General features: G+C 41.1%; 1 protein-coding gene across 1 annotated transcript in view; it reads left to right on the top strand.

The window, feature by feature from the left end:
* Positions 1-18955, top strand: part of suclg2 (succinate-CoA ligase GDP-forming subunit beta) — a 91775-nt gene that overhangs the window by 36194 nt on the left and 36626 nt on the right. The window contains exons 3-9 of the mRNA XM_051414467.1: positions 7260-7359; positions 8414-8504; positions 10259-10411; positions 11458-11547; positions 12966-13062; positions 16742-16903; positions 18079-18221. Of these exons, the coding sequence (XP_051270427.1) occupies positions 7260-7359; positions 8414-8504; positions 10259-10411; positions 11458-11547; positions 12966-13062; positions 16742-16903; positions 18079-18221 (836 nt within the window). The remainder of the gene's footprint in view (positions 1-7259; positions 7360-8413; positions 8505-10258; positions 10412-11457; positions 11548-12965; positions 13063-16741; positions 16904-18078; positions 18222-18955) is intronic.

Raw genomic sequence — 18955 nt, forward strand, 5'->3', positions numbered from 1 at the left:
AAAAAAGCATTGGCCGACATCAACACCGTAAAATATAACAGTGGTGTTTGCAATGTGTGTTTATATTGGTGGGTTTACATGGGAAATATTAGTGTTGGCTGTTCATTCACATGGTTTCTGTGTTTACAGATACATAAACATTAAACTGATGCCCTGCACATTTAAATGTGAATTTTTTTCAAGAATCAAGGAAATATATTTATCATTATACAACCCAAAATTATACAAAATGAAAGTTGCATGCTACACACACAGAAATAGATAATTACATTAATACTAGAGTAATAAATAAAAGAAGTAAAAGAAAAGAAAAGAAACCCAATTATTCTATAGTGCATTTTTTAAATTTGCATCTGGGGGATAGCAGCATCTATATATTGATGAACAATATTATATATTATAAGTTGTTGGCCCTTGCTCATTTGTGTGGGATATTTTGCGTATTATACTACTAACATATATTTGTTGTAGAGACTGATCTGGTCTGTACACACTAACAAAAGAAAATCACTTGACAAATTTACAGCCATTAAGCAGGCTGCTGCTGTTTACGTGGTCAGAGTTTGAAACAAGAATTATGTTAATAATTTCTACATAAATGTGTTGAGGTCCATTTACATAGCTATTAACTGGTAATGTCAAGTCAAAACAACATTGCTTTTTCTTCTGCATTTTACCCACGCATTGTGACCTTTCCCGTCTCCTTTGCTTTAGTCCCTCTCTTTTTAGACCCCTCATCTCTTATCCATTTTCTGCTTCACTTTGCTTAACACCCCTCAATTTATGTCCTACCCTCCTGTAAAATAAATATAGTACTACAGCAGTACCTCACCGTCCTCGTTTGCCGCTTTGATCACATTGTTGGGGAAATAAATGAGTGCAGGGAGTTAGCTGGAGTGAGCTGCAGGTATCTCTGCCTCACCACCCCACTCCCTGCAGGGCTCCCGCTGATGGACGGAACAGCACTCGTCCCTTCAGAGGGCTGGCCTGTCACACAGGAAGACAGATGTTAGGCTGCAGTTTTCCTGTCCCCACTACTTGCCAAGATAACACACAACCGATGAGAAGTGAAGATGGGGAAGGGCTAGTTTGAAACAGAACGTTATTAACACAGGCACAATGGCCCACTGACAGACACTGCACCAGCTTCATTCAGAAATACACTGTTGGCTGCGTTTGCATTTTGAGAATCTGCACTGAAGCACGTAGACAATGCAAGAGCTCAGAAACACATGCTCGGGTAGAAATTACGCTGGCCTCTCCAAGGACCTGTTGTCATCCCATACATTAGCTGGCTCTTAGGTCTCTCGTTTGCTAAGAAAAATCCATGCATCTGAAATTTTCTTAACAGCTGTAAATAGGCTTTGCAGGGTAAAGCGGCCTGTCTCTCAAAGAGCTGATTTCTGTAAGCAGCTTAGTGTTTCCACCTCCTCATTACGCACCCTAACCTATTCAAGTTGTGGGTGAGACGTGGAATTATTTCTCACACATCCCCTGTATCGTATTAGGATAATGCTAATGTGCCAGTATGAGTGAACATGTCGCCTAATGTTTGTTGTCAGGGTACTTTGCATAAATGCAGGCTACCTAGTCGTGTTGGTATTAGTTGGAGTTCAAAGTTAAGTTAGGCTCAGAAAACAGGAAATGTACTAGTGGGGTGAAATGTACACACATTGTGCATTTTTGTAGGGATCCCAACCATTAGGCATACTTCATTACACATACAGTGGAAATGGCATTGCAAGTAGTCCTCTTGCCCACCAGTGCAGCAGCAGCAGATGTTGGTAGCTTTTAGAACAGTTTTATCTGCTATTGTTCATGCTGAACTGATGAACAATGTCCAGTCAGTAATGAGAAGTGAGCAGCTCATGTTTGTCTAGATTCTGTCACTTATTTAAAATATTTTTTGAGAGAATATTTTTTGAGATTTCCTGGAACACTCTGTTGTCAGAAACCCAGAGGTAGTATTTTTCTATTTAACTATCTTGTGATGTGGCCTGATACAAGTAAATGTCTTTGCAGAGACTTTCTCAAACAAATGATTCTCCCTACAGATATGGTCATTTAGCACCCATCGTTCCACAATACCATTATCATTACCGTCACCCCTCTGGTTGTATGGCATTGAAAAACCCTCAGCCAGGGGCTTGAACTGTCACTGAGAGGAGACCAGGGCCATCTCAGGATGTCATTAGAAGTGCTGTCTATGTCTGAAAGCCAGGTGGACTCGTCCTAATGAGGACCCGGCTGTCATGCAAGTTGTGACTGGAGGAGGTGTCACACAGAGGTGCCACTGTCAGTCCGGGACACTGATATTCTCCTCCACCTAGTAGCACTGAGATGGCATCATTAGAGGCAGAAATGGACACAGGGACGGTGGGCTTAACCAGACAAGACAGTGAGATGGTAATGATATATTAAGTTGTAGTGAACAAAATAGGTCAAATTGTTGTTATCTTTGACTTTTTTTTCCATCAAAATCTTTGTCCATTGTTATACAAGTCTCAACATTTGGTCTTACAGACATGCCAGCAGCAAGAGGACTTTGTAGAGCGTGGTTAGGATTAATCAATGTTTGCTGACTTTTTAACCTCAACCCTAACAGGGAAAAATATTTAGCTTAAAGAATTCCAAGGCCATTATATGTCAAGGTAGATGAAAAACCGACAAAAAACTAAAGGTTTTATTTTCATATCTTTATTTTTGGTTCACCTGCCATCACTGCACGAATGGAGAGCAATTTTGTGTCTGACCTTTTCGCAGTCTGGCAGAATTGGAAATGGTAAAAGTTTATGGAAAGCTGAACTTGTCCAAGATAATACCAGTGTCACTGCTGTGGTTAACGAAAATCATCAGACAAGGAGTCTAAACATTGAACACGACCTGTTCCATTTACTGGCCCTGCTGGCCCCAAAGTGATATTAAAACATAATGTGATGCAAGGCTATTTCACGGAACATTGTGTTGAAATAAGCCTTAGTTGACCTTTTTATACAAATGCAAGGGACAATGGCATTCAATTTAATGCTTTTGCAATTAGTAAAGCTTATTTGTAAGTTGCTCTGTTTTAAGTCTTTGATATCCTGCATTGCCTGTAGTAGGTTGTGAGTTCATTTGTCCCAACATCAGTGAGCCATTGATGTGACACAGCAAAGAGCCCTTTGGGGACGCGAGTCAAAAGCTTGAGCTGCTCCCATAGCTTTCTGTAGTTATCAATATGTAGTTGACAGCATAATTGAAGTTATTTAAAGACATGCCATGTGCCACTAGATGGAAGCAAATGGAAGCACAGATTGTTGTTCTTTCTGCTTATAGTACTGGAATACCCCTGAATTATAAATCAAACTTAAGCTGCTTGGAATTAATACCAAACAAATATTGCAGAAAGAATAATTATGACTTCATTATTTGATTTAATGGTCTTGTAAACTGACATTTCTTTTCCTTTATTTTATCTAAAGACTAATGTCTGCCTGTTTGGCTGCAATCAACACTCTCCTGCATCATAACTAGGAGGTGTACTTTCATGATGAGCACAGATGCTGAAGGTTCAGAGAGCTTCGTTTTTTCCCCCCTTCCCTCTAGTGTTAATGGCATTTATTCATAGGAAGGCTCTGGCTCTCTGTGGTGTTTGATTGTAGCTGTGAGCGCTTGTGTTTGTTTTCTACTCTCTCCCAAGAGTTTGATTAGTCTCCTCCATTTAGTCGCCACATTACTTTCATTACAGCACACATGCACGCTGGGGAGGGCCGTCCTGATCTTTTTCTCTCTCCATGCAGATGGTAGCCACATCTTACTCTCTCTGGATTGGCGCACAGCCTACATCTGTCCCTTACCAGCCAGCATTCCCCTCATGGCACAGCCTCGAAGGCTTAATTAAATATCAGACCAAAGCTAACTCTGCTGCTGGCCACCCATGAGCTACATGGTAGGGATAAGGGGGGGAGAAGAGAAGAGAATAGGGATTTCAAAAGTGCACAGAAAGAAAGAGGGTGAACGAGACGCTGATTGTAGAAGTAGCATTCTCTTCTGTCACTGGCAAGCAGACTGGGAGTTGATTTGCACTCATTACTGGGAAATGAGTAAGGCCTGAGGATGATGACCGCATTACTCCGATTGCATGTGATGCGATTGGAGATGTTGTGCGATGTTAATCTCCTCCCGTGTGTCCCCAAGATATAGAAAATAAATGGAGACGAAAATCTTTCTCTGCATCTTCACAGTGGGCTGTGTGTGATACAAATGGAAGCGGAGAACTGATTATGCAACCCACGGCTCCCTCCCCCCAAGAAAAGGGTTTTGATTCAACTAATAACCAAACGGCTTCCTACAGAGGGTATTTCTAATTATTGTAACTGCAACAAGTTAAGTAATGATTTGTTATGTATCCAGTGCATATACACTCTCTGCATATTGTCCAGTCACAGTAATTAAAACATACATTCGAGGAAGCATCTCGGACAGGATGTAAAATATATTGCTCTCAAAATGCAATGTGTGTCATCCTTCATTAGCGTGTCCCTCCCTTTTGCTTTTTTTTCACTATATGAAAACCTAAAGCTCCGACTCTCCGCGGCAGTGCTCGCTGGTATCTTTGCTGATTAACTTCAGACATGTGCCCTTCTCTCCCCTTGTTCATCAAGGTGTCTGGGTTGAACATAAAAACCATGACTTACCTCTGATTTTACATACTACTACTCCTTTTCCATCCACTCCCCTCTCTGCACCGCACTCATTAGGGACCAACCTTTTTCTGAGTGTAAGAGGCCATTTCATGTCTGTCATACTACCAGATAATGGTCGACCTGCTCTTTACCATGCACCATGTTCACTGTGATCTTTGAGGACATCATTATCCTCTGCATGTGTTTGAGCAGAGAGTGGTGTTTCAGTGTAAACCAGAGATTTTTCTGTGAGAATGGTATACCTTTCTATTGTACGGTCTTTGAGCTGCGGTGCGAATGCATTTTGACACATTATATCTAATTTTCTTTCTTGTTTTGTAAAGTTTCCTGTTATTATCAGCACATTGCTCTTTCAGTGCCTGTTCACAATTGCTGATATTGCTACAATATCTTGTTGTGTGCCACATAATAAGCAGGTTTGCTATCAATTACTAGTGCAGCAGGAATGAACACCTGCCTTGTTCTCACCCCATTACCTTCCCCGGCACATTACATGCCTTTTAATATATTTAATATATCTTCGTTTTAAAACCATAGCTTGCTTTTTTAAGGTCCTCATCAGTGTGTCAATACTCATGCAATGCAATCTCCCTATTGGGCTACACCTTTGTTCCTCCACTTGTTTCTTTTTTCCTCTTTAAAGCAAAAGTCATTTCCTCTGTGCCGCCCCTCTCTGCTGCACATGCCCGTAGGACACACTATTTCATCTTGCTTTGAACTCTTTTAAATTTTGCGCAGTAGCAGTTTTTTATTAACATATTTATTCATTTATGACTCCTCTCAAAGCCCTTTGCATATATACACACCTTTATTCTCTCATTCCCTCTCTTTCTCCCCTCTCAACTCCCAACTCTCCACAGAGAATCGGTCTCACTAATGCAGTGTTAGTTAAATCCCTGCCACCCTGTCAGAGGCTATTTTCTCGGGGTCCTTTTCTTTCTACAGCACAGCCAGAGTTTTTAGGTTCTCTCTGCTCACCAGCTCCTGTCTAGACGTTCTCCACCCTTTCTTGTAGAGTTTCATCAAGGGGGGGAGCTTGTCTCCAGCCCTCAAGGTCAAGGTGTCTCTCCAGCCATCGCACCGCCGATCATCCTCTTCCACTCTCCCTACCACCCACTTCCCGCCCTGATGGCAGCCACCTGTCAATGGCTGAACTCCCCCACCTAGATAATAATAACCTAGCCAGAGACCATCTTTCATCAAGTGTCCTCACCCCATTTGAATAGAGGGAGATTGTGGGCCGGATGCTGAATAGACAGCTGAGGGGCCTCCTCCTGATGTGTGAGTTCTTGCAAGGTGGCAGTGACAGTGAAGGGGAAGCAGGGTGGTTATATAATTGGAGCAAGGTCATGTGAAAGTTTGTAACACTTGTGCAGTTGCTTTTTTTCCCTACTTGCACTGAGATTTTAACCATACCAATTTAACGGTTAAAGCGGATATTGTATGTGGATGTTATTTTCAGCAGCGTGGTTCTACTAACGGCAGTGTCGGTCGGTCGGTCGGTCGGTCAGTCCACAACTTTGTTCCAGACTGAAATATCTTTCCAACTATTGGATGGATTGGCATGAAATTTTGTACAGACATTCATGTTCTCGAGTCTACTGACTGGTGACTTTTCCTCTATGTTGAATTTTTTGAATTTGAGTGAAATGTCTTAACTAGTGCTGTCAAACGATTCAAATATTTAATCGTGATTAATCGCATTAATGTCATAGTTAACTAGCAATTAATCGCACATTTTTATCTTTATCTTTTATCTTTTGTCCCATTATTTTTTTCTCATTTTAATGCTTGGAAACATGGAAAAGTGGATCGGCTTGCTTTGTGCAAATGTTATTTTTATTGAAAATAATATAATATAATATAATAATGGCCATCAAGTGGTATTTCAGACTGGACGTGCTGCGATGATAGCTCAGTTCACAACGACAAAACACACAGATCACTTTGGTCTTGTCAATGGAACCATTTGGCAACTTTTTAAAAGTAAACTTTCCATTCAGAATATTATTGTGTTGTAGGTTTTCTAACGTTACTAGTTGTTGTAACAGCATGTGAAAAAAACTACAAAGTGTGCTAGGCCAAAAAGAACGTTAATCTTTCAATAAAAAAACTGACGCCGTTAAAATGGGTTTGCGTTAACGCCGTTAACGCGTTTAACTGACAGCACTAGTCTTAACAACTATTGGATGTATTGTAATGAAATTTGGTACAGATATTCATGGTGCCCAAATAATGTATCCTAATGATGATGCTGTAATTCCTGTAAAACGTTGTAATCAGAAGTACTAGGTAACTTTTTCTTGTAGATGGGTGCTGAACTTTTTCTTTCCTGACATAATCCTTACTCTTTTCACATATCACACTCACCCCTCTCTTTTCCTCTTACCCTCCTTCTTTCAATCAGATAGACAGGCAGACTCACGGCGGCATTCAAGGTGCTGAGCCTATATCTTAAGTGCTCTGTCTGTCTCTCTCTCTCTCTCTCTCTCTCTCTCTCTCTCGCTCTCTCTCTGTCTTTCTTTCCCTCCTATTGTCCCTCTCTCTCTCAATTCGTCTCTCTCTTTCTTTCAGATGCCAAGGAGATCGTGCTGAAGGCTCAGATTCTGGCCGGTGGCAGAGGCAAGGGTGTGTTTGACAGTGGCCTTAAAGGTGGAGTGCACTTAACTAAGGAGTAAGTATTCCCCTATGTGCGTTTCACACTGAGAGTTACTGTAGGAGATAGATTTGTATTATTTCTCCTACGACAGCGGCTTTTAGAGTGAGGAGGCTCAAAGAGCTCTCTGAAGATGCTCCCTAGGCACAGAGACAGAGTCAGGATTACTTGCGCTGCAAATAAACAGTTTTTCTTTCTTCCAGTGCCTCGTTTTCGTACAACTACCCTCAATTAGATGTTGAAAAAGTGATTTTAAGGTCAACAGAAGCGCTATGCACCCCATACTGAGTTTTCTTCTCTCAGGTTTGTTGGGTTTTGTGCCAATGCTGAGGTTTATTTTGTTCTAGCTTAAAATTACAGTGTGATGGGTGTATTCCTCCAATAAAGGCTCACTCTGAAATCTTGTGCATTTTTTAAAAGGCTAAAGAACAACGTTAAAAAGCATTTCTTTGCTCAGACACTGCAGTTTCCATGTACTCCATGTACAAACAGTGCTATCTTTTTAGTAAAGGTACCTACCACTTACTGCCACCTTAAAGGCAGAAAGGTGATTTATGACAATTGTCCCAGACATGTATCATCGTCACCCTACTTCAGGGTTCAGAATGGCCAGAAACTTTTTCAAAGTGAGATACGCTGAAGTTCATCGTCCCCAGACAGTGACATGAGTACACAGTTCACCTTCCTCTCATCTATCAAAGGATGAGTACAACCCCTGGCTTCATTTTTATTCACTTACAAAACCAGAGCAGGCTTACAGCAGTAGCGTTGGCATGCGGCCTGTTTTTAAGCAGAGAGAAAAAGTGGAGGTTCATTCACAGCATTGTGTAGATGTACCCAAGTGTCTCAAAAAGCTGTGCTTTGTCAGAATATGTTATATTAATGCCCCAAAAGTGCTGAGGCATATCTCCCTTCAACTGAACAAAGAGATAAAGAAATACTTATTCATCTGTCAGTCCTCCTCTTCTCATCTTTCATGTTGTAAGCGTATGCTTTTTCAGTGATTGTTTTTTAAAATCAACCTGCTCTTTAAACTATATATACTGTTTGACCTGTAACCTCTCTCCTTCAGCCCTGCAGTGGTTGGTGAACTGGCCAATAAGATGCTGGGTTACAACCTGACTACCAAGCAGACACCAAAAGATGGAGTGAAAGTCAAAACGGTGAGCCAGTGTGCAGACTAAAGGAAATAAAGATATACTTCGACTCTTTCTTCTTGTTTTTTTCCCCTTTTTTTCCTGACCTCATTTCAAGGCATTTTGAGTCCAGTAATGCAGTTCTGTAAAATTAATGACTGTGAAGGCAGTCAGGCTCTATGGTTTTTTTTCTTTTTTTCGCTAGGTTTAAATAGTAGCTGTCCACTGTTGTTTACTGTGGGTTCGTGCTGGCTGGTGTTATGGCTCATTGCATAAATTGAACCAAGCCTACTGTGAATTTAAAGTGTTTGGTAAACAACTGTTTCTATGTGCCACTAACAAGCAGGAATATAATTTTCTCTACTCGCATGCTGCATGCAGTACCTCCTCAAAACAGACATTTCCAGGTGATGAAGCCTTCTCAGTCTGTGGCTTGTGTGTGTGTCCCGCTCTCTGTCTTTTTTCTCTCCCGATCTCTGCTTACCTCTGCTATCCCCGAATCCACCCATCCGGTGCCCCTGCCCTTTCTGCAGAGTTTAGGTGGAATCAAATGAGGGTCGCACTTGTCATTTTTATAAATAAAAAAAACTGTGGAGAAGGAAGTACAAGCCATAGAATTAACTCCATGTCTCAGAGGCAGAGGAATAGGAGAACAAACAACAAAATAAATTGGACAAAACTATATGTGAGCGACAGGAAATGTGACCTCCAATTGGCCATTCAATTATCTTACAAAGAACACCCTCTTTCGCCTGTAGCACTGAGATCAGACCTGGCAAGAGCGGCCGTTGACTGACCTGAAGCATCGAGTACAGTAACACTGCAGTGACAACCTGGTCTGTCAGATGACAGCCAGACCTTAGCTGTCAACCTGCCAATGGGCCTCGCATCAACCCTCGACCCACACTGCACCAGGGAGCAGAGAAAACCACAGGAAAGGGGAGGCAGCACTTCAGCATCTACATGGATTTGCTGTCATGGCACTGATGGAGGGATGAGGAGAGAAGATTAGGGAAGGTGAGGCAGGAGGTGTTTAAAGATGGTTGTGGAAGAAAACTGTAGGAGACAAAAACAGGAGTTTGATGGGAAACGGAACGAACAAGACGGTGGGAATAAAATATGTTTAGTTTGAGTGAAAAATCGGGCTACAAGTCAAACAACATGGGAACTTAAGAGAACGTTTGAGTGACTGGAGAAGACAACATTTGGACAAGGAGATAGGAGCGCTGTCTCTTCACACGGAGGGTAGAGAAGGCTATCCATCCTCATTCGCTGGGTGATAGGGTGGAAGCAGAACATAAGGGCTGTGCATGTTCAAACAAACATCCCATCCAGAAAACCTGCAGCCCATTAACCACCACACAACTGATAGTTTCCTGTCAGATTTTTTTTCCCTCTCTTTTCCAAATGAGCCTCTTGCTTGCTTCCTCTTTCTGCTTATCTGTTGGATTCCAAACAGCATGTTCCTCTCTATTTGCCTCCCTTTCTCATACACAGCATATGAGATTTTCTCAGAGCTATGCTTCATAGATTCTGCCAATCTATGGACCCTGCTTATTTGCTTGTTATTCTGTTCAATCTAGTATTGAATATATATATTCTGCACCTTTTTTAAAGATACACTGTAATGTGAAACGTTTGCATAGGTTTTCCAGATGCTAGTGGGGAGTTTAGAAAGATCAAATGGGATTGTTTATTAGGGCTGGAACCCTTTATGACCAAGTCACGTTGGTATTGTAGCCGCTTTCCTATATCTTATTCTTGTGCTGTGCCATGTCCAGGTGATGGTTGCTGAGGCCCTGGACATTAGCAGGGAGACCTACTTTGCCATCCTGATGGACCGCTCCTGTAATGGTCCTGTCATGGTAGGAAGCCCCCAGGGAGGTATGGATATCGAGGAGGTAGCCGCCAGCACGCCGGAACTCATCTTTAAGGTATGTGCATTGTGGCTTATACTCATCACTACAATATGAAATAAGAAGAAGGAGAAAAAGAGAAAATATTGCTGAAAAGTTGAAATTGATTGATCTTGTCTGGCACAATGGAACTCATTAAAAGTGCAAACCCCTCGCCATCTTTGCTCAAAGATTTTACTCTATAATTAACAAAAGTTTTATTTGGCTTGAAATCAGGCCAGGGATGGATTGCCCAGTGGGTCTTAGAGATGGAAGCTGTGCTCTGTTCGTATTTTCCACTAATTCAATTAAAAGTATTGTCCTGTCTGCATTCGCACTGTGGCAGCTGAACATGATGCACACATACAACAATACGCAGGACCTAAACATGAACAAATGCACACAAGCCCACTGTAGTCATGGCTACTTGGCAACAGGTCCTTGTCATTGTAAACAGATGTACAATTTAAGCATTACAGATGGCTCTTGCCTGCATTTCCTATTGGTATATATCTTTCTTTTGCTATAGTCTACAGATGTTAGGGCAGATTGTAAAGATCTTCCTGAAATTTATGTAATTCATTATTTTCCCCAAAGGTTTCAGATTGTATATGCAGTAAACAGCTGTGGTGTTGGTATCTAACATACACGAAAGAGCAGTACACCTTTCACACATCTCATTAAAATCTATATGCTCCACACCTAGTTGATATAGAAGTGGTTCATACCAGCTAACGACAGCTGCAGTTTTATACTTTATTTTCTTACCACTGTGCACCCTGAAATCCTTCATTCTTTTTATACCTATGAAAAAAGTTATGAGAGCTTCTCTCTCTATTTGAAAGTCCAAGATACGAGGGTCTGATAATCATAAATCCGTCGTTTCAGTCCCAACTCTCCCTTTTCTTCTTGTCTGGCAGCTTGCCACTGCTTAATTATGATGTCGGAAGTTTAATATGAACATCCGCTTTGTGTCAAATTATTGCCCAGCTTTTGAGCCTTTTCTTCTCTCACTCTCTCTCTTCACTCTCTTTCTCCATTTGTTTCTCTCCCTCTCTCCTTCACTTTGACTGCAAATCTTATAGGAAGTTATAGATATATTTCAAGGTGTGCAAGACGACCAGGCACTTCGCATGGCAGCTAATTTGGGTTTCAAAGGACCTCTGCAAAGACAGGTAATGGGCACACTACAGGCTTTGAAATCACAATACAAAGAGGGGGCAGAAAGATCTCCAACACATACACATTCACACGGACAGACATATCATCGTCCACAAACAGACCAAACTTTGGCTATTATTAGTTTTCCAGAGGCAAGTTGTGAAGTGTCATTACACCAGCCTCACTTGCCAGGTGGTCTATTGTCATATCTGGCAGTGACGCACAGCGCCGTGCCAGGCTGAGGGGAGCTGACATCACTAATGGCAACATTATTTGATAGAATATGCTGCACAGTGAGTGAATGTGTGATTCATGCAGTAAGAGACAAAAATGTTCTCTATGGGCAACCTTTAATTTTGAGGACAGTGAAACAAACATTTTTTTCTTGTCACGTCAAGTCCTACAAATCTAGCTAAGGGAGCATTACCTAGGAAAATAAGGCCAAGGAAGATCAGCACAGAAACCATTCACATTCAGAGAGGGTGTGTGTGTGTGCTTAGATGTTGAGTTCAATTCAAAGCTATTTGTCTCTTGGCATTAGATCACTAAATTGTTTTCGTTTCCACAGGCATCATGGCATGAGAAATCAGATTAGCTGAGAAGCTTGAGAAGCAAACTGAGAGTCAAAGGTGTTTGAGCTTTGGTTGCATCCCATTGTATGAGATCCTTTTTTGCAGGATACTGAATGGGCATTGATTTTAAACGGGCAAGGAGAGAAATAGAAAGTGATTGGTTAAGTGTCTATTCTTTTCCTTGGTTGCTGTGAGTCAGCTGCCAGACTGTTTAATTCAGAGATAATTGCAGATCGTTTAAATTACCTTTACTGTCTTGAATCAGCTATGGCATGACAGGATCTTTGTGTAGGTCCAATTTTGTGTGTGTGTGTGTGTGTGTGTGTGTGTGTGTGTGACCAAAAAAAGTGAGATTGGTGGACTGTGTTTGGGACTGTGCATTTAGAACTTCTTGTAATGCTTTGTCAAGCTGTCTTCACTACTAAAGAACAGTTGCAGCAATAGAGATATCAATTGAGATCCTTTTAAAATTTTGATTTAAGTGTTGTGGCATTTCTGTGTTGCTGTAATTACTGGCTGTGTTCATCTTTTGCCCATACATTGTTTGTACATATTAATCCTGTATGAAAAAAAAACATGTTTTTTTAAATTTATATTTATTCTAATGTAACCACATTAGATCAAAGGGTACTAGTACTGTATGTGTTGTAATATATGTCCTATTTACCAGTTGTCGCCAGTAAATATTCCCCTTGAGCACAGAGACATACACATTCATGCAAAACAAACTCAGATAGCACGATGTTGAAGGTGATTTGCCATGTTTTATGTAGCCTGTGTGGGTAGCTGAGTGGCCTTGGTGGGGCCGGCTGCTCAGAGCCGAACAATCAAGTAATTACTGTCCTCTGTGGACCTCGCAGGCAGCAGATCAGATTAAGAGGCTCTATGATCTGTTCCTGAAAGTCGACGCCACTCAAGTCGAAGTCAATCCTCTCGGAGAGACTCCCGAAGGACAAGGTACCTTGTATCATAGAAAATGCCTGTCTTTATGTGTGTGTGTGTGTGTGTTGACTTGGCCTCTATCTTTGAGTGTGCATTCGTGTGTCTGCATGTCTGTGCATGTGTGTTTTTTTCCTGCCATAACTGTCCCTAAATCATGTTAAACATCTGTAATGTTGAGACACTGTAAATGGAGAATATAGCAGTTTTGCAGGAACAGGCAGCCACCTATTAATCAGTGACTGGTTTACAGGCAACCTATCTCCTCGGGTCTGAATGCATTTTAGAATGGGAAATTGTAATTGCAGAACATTGACGTCAGTTTCTTGTCAGCATGACTTCGTCTGGATCAAAATCTAAATGGCTTCAGGGACCAGAGATTTCCATATTCATGGCATGTTGGTGTTTGTTGATGATTCTTAGTTGTCAATGATTAACTAAAGGCGTACAGTCTATTGTCAGCTATTAATGAGGAGCTACAATGAGGAATTAAAGCAGCAGCTACAGACACATGCTTCATATAATCACTCAGGTATATTCATAGTAATAGAGAAGATAAAAAAATAATGTGATAAGCTCAATTCTTATATTATTTTAGATATTGTATACATGTATCAGGCCTTAAAAGTAATTGAAATGACTTATATTTGAATTGGTTTTAATTTCATTGTTAACATTTTTTTTTAAAATTCGAATTAGTCAAACTCAGTAAAATCTGAAGTTTAGCTTATAGCTTGTATGTCAGCCCTGTAGCTAATGCCAGGCTATTTTTTTTTTTGTCAGATAAGGGTTTGCATAGAAATCTGGGTCACTGTTTACCATAGCCATGGGTCCGGCTTCATTTCATGGACTCTAAGTATGCCTCAGTCCAGTTTCTATTGTCTTTTCATGTGTTTTTGTCTTTTTCTTTCTTAAATCTTCTGTGATAGATGAAAACTATTGAATTCACAAAGAAACGTAGAGATATGGTAAATTTGAGTCCCCTGTTGTCACTTAATACAATACATTCTCACAACATGACACACGTTGAGGTTAGCAGGGTAACATTTCAAGTGCTCATTATTCAGATAAGAAAGACATTATACGTCATCATGATGCGTACTCTAGCTATTGTAATCCTGATTTTATTGAACTTGTACTGAACTTTGTTTTTCTCCCAAAGAATGATTGTCTCGTCTGTAGCGCTGAACACAGATTGACTGTGATGTGTCCTATCGAGACATATTACAACGTGCAGAAGATGCATCACTTCTTTGATGTTATTTAGTCTCCTCAAAAACAGATTCTTGTTCAAAGTATGCTTTATCAAAGATTGACAAGAGAAGTTTGTTGTTTCACCGTTTCTTATGAATATTAATGAATAAAATGACTCCTTTTCAAACAATGAATTTTTACTGAGAAGTATGAGTTTCCTTTTCTACCAGCAGGAAGGTGGTTGTAATTGAGGCAGGCTTTGTAGGCAAGCTTCACATTAAAATAAACTCATTTTTTGCTTCGATTTGTTCACATGTCACAAGGGAGCGTAACTATTTTCCGGCAGGCATTTAACAGACATGTATTGGAAAGGAACATTTCTCAAGGGTGGAAAATTTGTTGTTGTTGTTTTTTTTCTCATTTAGTTATAGCTCAATTCATTTTGTAGATTGACTGCAATAATGGATGTGTCAAAACAAAAACAAAAAGAACTGTGTAGAGGGAGTGCTTCCTTACCTGGAGGACACAGCATGTCTTTTCCCTTGTCCCAGGAGAGTGTCTGCCTGCTGCATGTACCGTGTGTCTATGTGCCTTTTTTGTTTATGTTTTTGTTTGCCTATATGTCATTCCCAAAGCCAATTCCCATGTTTCCGTATTTTGTTACCTTTTCTCACTATTACATGTTTGTCATCTGGCTGTCTGTTTACCTGCAATGTACCATTCATGAGAAAAACTGATGCTGAAAGGTTTATAGACATCACCACAGTTTCTCTTAAACTCATAATAGTTATATTTTTAATGATTTATTAGTTTACAGGCTGACATTTGGTCATATGTTACTATATGTAATGGTATGGTATAGGTAGACAAGTATATACTGTAGTTGGGTATAAAAGTATGCTGTTAGTCATAATTACTCAAACTTATACACGCTAATTCCTTCAACGGAGTTTATGGAACCGAGCAAATTACTGATTGAAAGAGAAATTAAAAACAGATGGCTGAAAAACTAGCTGGAATTTTATTTCTTTCAATGAATAGTTGGACATTTGGGGAAATAAGTTTATTTGCTTTCTTGCTAAGAGTTAGATGAAAATATTAGATGAATATAAAGCTACAGCCTGCAGTTGGCTAACTTAGCTTAGCACAAAGACGGGAATTAGAGGCAAACAGTTACAGTTTTACATGGGGTAATGTGCCCGACTATTTCTTGGATTATTTCTAAGATTTGACGCAGTAGTAGAGGTGGGCGATATATATCGTTTGCGATAATATCGTCATTGTTGTTTTGACGATGTGCAAATTTCCATTATCGAGTATTTAAATTACTTCAACAAAAACAATGAAACGCCCGCGGAAACTCCTCACATCCATTAATACACGGTGCAGCAGCGCTCTCTACAGCATGGCAGGATTCAGTCACATGACTAGTGGGCCTACGTGATCACATGACGTGATCACGTGACCTCTGTAGCATCCTCCTTGCAACAGTTTAGCAGCGCGTTGTGATGATAGAGAGAAAATGCAAACACCTCCAGTCCCTGAAGCTACCGGTACTTCAGATGATTTAGTGCCGAGACGTGGGTCCTATGGGCTTCAGCGTTCAGAGCGCTAAGCGCCTTCAGCGGTAAAAGATGTCAGCGGAGACGGTTTTTTTTAGCGCAGCGCTCAGAGCGCTTCAAGTTGAAATCTGTTCAACCTTTGACCCCGCTGGGCGCTCGGAAAATGAGTTTATGAGCTCTCTCAGCGCTGTAAACGCGTTTGGTGGACACAAGTACAGCTCCGACAATTCTAATCACATTTTAAAGGATATCGACTGATTATCGTTATCGCCAAAATCCCAAAAAATATTGAGATATTATTTTTTGCCCATATGCCCACCCCTACGCAGTAGTTAGTAAACCTTAAAGGTCCTGGTAAGCTGATTGTTACCTTTGGACAGAGCCTAGCTTGGGGTTTCGCCCTTTTTCCAGTCATGATGCTAAGCTATGCTAAACGGAGCCGGTTCCGGCTACATTCGTACTGTACAAACATTGCCAAGAAGGCAAATAAGCGTACTTCCCCAAAATGTTGAACTATTGCTTTAAGTGACCATCAAGTGTTGCTATAGTCTATACAAAAAGCCCCTGAACCAGTTTATTACATTTTATATGAACTCATTTTCCAGGTAGCTTCATGAGTGTGGTCTCTTTGAAATGCACTCTCTTTGAAGTGTAAAGGAAACGACCATTTGCTATAACGGTCTTCCCCTTAGTGGCAGTGTCAAAGACCCATCCCTTGGTGAGCCAACCTCTGAAATAATTAAGACCAGTAGGCCAAGGGGACACCGCTTAGTTCATTAATTTCAGGTTTTAGAAATGATAATTAGTTAGCTTTTTATGTCTGAGTCCTCCTTCTCTTCTCTTTTCCCTTGCCTGCCATCTCCTTCTTTCTCACTTTTATGCTTTGTCTGTTGCTGTCTTTATTTCTGACTCTGCCTTTGTCATCTTCCCCAATCCTCCAGTGGTTTGCTTTGATGCTAAGATCAACTTTGACGACAACGCTGAGTTCCGTCAGAAAGCCGTCTTTGCCATGGACGACATGACTGAGAGCGACCCCACAGAAACGGAGGCAGCAAAGTGGGACCTCAAATATATCGGACTGGACGGAAACATTGCCTGCTTTGGTATGCAAAAACCGAACAGAAAACAGAACTCATTTCTGCACACACACACACAAATCATTAAAATTCTCCCTTAAGCGAGCCCCTCCTGGCATAAGGCTTTAATGTGTCTCTTAAGTCGCATAAGTGTAAAGCTCGGACACAGTTAAACCTTAGTCAAAGTAAAGGCAGGCTGGGCTCTCCTCCAGTCCACATTACAAGCAGCTTTCTGAGGACTCCAGAAGGAATGCTGCCGTAACCAATGCGTTCTAATTAGCTATAATCCGCCCAGAAAGTCTCCAGTGAGCCAGATTGTTAGCATTCTCATTAAAGGCCCCCTCTCTTGTCATAAATCAAAGCTTTTACAGTGTACAGCAGCACTAACAGGTGCTCTTGCGTTTTACCCTGTAGCCTCATAAACACATTAGATATCTGTAAGCACCCCCCCCAATCCCCATATACACACGCACACACTCATTCTGCATCCCTAGCTCCCAGCCTCTCTTAAAGTAACAACAGCTTTTAAGGCCCTGCAGCTTCCTTGAGAGCTCTGTAAGCCACCAAAGTGACAGCTGTTAAAGCGAATTTCCCTTTATTGAGACCTCGGTCGGGGAGCCTGCCAGGACACAAGTTCAGCTTGGCTAACCCAAATGAGGTAAGACATTTTTGTGCACTTGGCTCCCGCACAACACAGCAGGGTAGCCACGCTGGCAGTTGGCTAAATGATGACACAGACCGCAAAAAGAAAGCGTAGCAGAACCTCTTTTAATCAGCGCTCTTTTCTCTGAAGTCAAGAGTCGAGTCATAATCAAATTTTCTCTGTGTTGCTCGACTTGAAGCGTTGAATGTTCCTGATTAGAAGATTTCCAACCGATTCACTTTTTAAGTGTGACATTTCTTTAGCTATTTGCTCTTCTTTGGTTGATAATTCACTGCTGGATTCCTTTGTGGGTTTTCTTTACAGTACATGTCATCTTCCCTTCAGCAGCAGTTATGTTATTTTACTTAACTCGTGGCTGCTGGCGTCACACTTTCCTCTCAGGGACTTTTGTTTCATGTTCTGGATTTTAGCTGTACTTAATGATCAGATTTACTTAAAGGCATCTTCCATTCTGCTAAGTTTGTGTATGCCTTTTTAGTTATTCTCTATATTTCATTATACAGTTTTGCATATTAACTGACACAGTAAATGTTTACAGTGAATGGAGCCGGGTTGGCAATGGCTACATGTGACATCATTGACCTGCATGGAGGAAAGCCAGCTAACTTCCTGGACCTGGGGGGAGGTGTCAAAGAGAGGCAGGTGTATGAGGCCTTTAAGCTGCTCACTGCTGACCCTAAGGTAGGAACAAACTATTTAAAAAGCAGCTTTTCTCTCAAAAATGGATTGTTACAAATGAATAACAATTGCTTCCTTATTCTGAAGCACATCTTTAAAGAGAACAGCAAAAATGCAGTTTTACCACCTGTTGAATTGTCTTTAATATTGCAGTCATGTATCTTGTCAAAGCACATTCATAAAGCACTGTCTATCTGGTTAGCGCTTTGTCACTGAGACAACAGCGCTCATTAGACTAGGGACCTTGGCACATGTCCATGTGTCTGGGAGGCTGTGTGATTATATGCTATCATTTTCAGTTCCAGTAGCATGATAAATCGCTGTTCTGTACTCTGCAATAAGGCACTGGTTTTAAAGACTTGTTATGATCCACACACGTACGTACGCACGCACGCACGCATGTATTTTATTACACAACACAGGCTCATGTGCAAAAATCAATGCACACATACAAATTTAACTCAAAGCATCCTTCTGAAAGTCTTGCAGCTCAGGATGAGTGGCAGCTTGGGGTGTTTTACAAGTGATCCAGCTCTATGTTCAGAAAGCTAATAACTCCAAACTAAACAACATGAGCCTTGTAACGATACCGCAGTTCTGATTGTGTATTGACAGTCATCACACCGCTAATTCCCCCGCTGCTGTCACTCCCACATCCCTGGACTGATCTCCAGTTGCCTCTGTGTTATGGCAAAGCTTGGTTGTGTGGAATACAGAGTAGCATTTGATACCAATTC

Source organism: Dicentrarchus labrax, unplaced genomic scaffold, assembly GCF_905237075.1.
Source record: "Dicentrarchus labrax unplaced genomic scaffold, dlabrax2021, whole genome shotgun sequence".
In the NCBI taxonomy this organism is placed as follows: Eukaryota; Metazoa; Chordata; class Actinopteri; family Moronidae; genus Dicentrarchus; species Dicentrarchus labrax.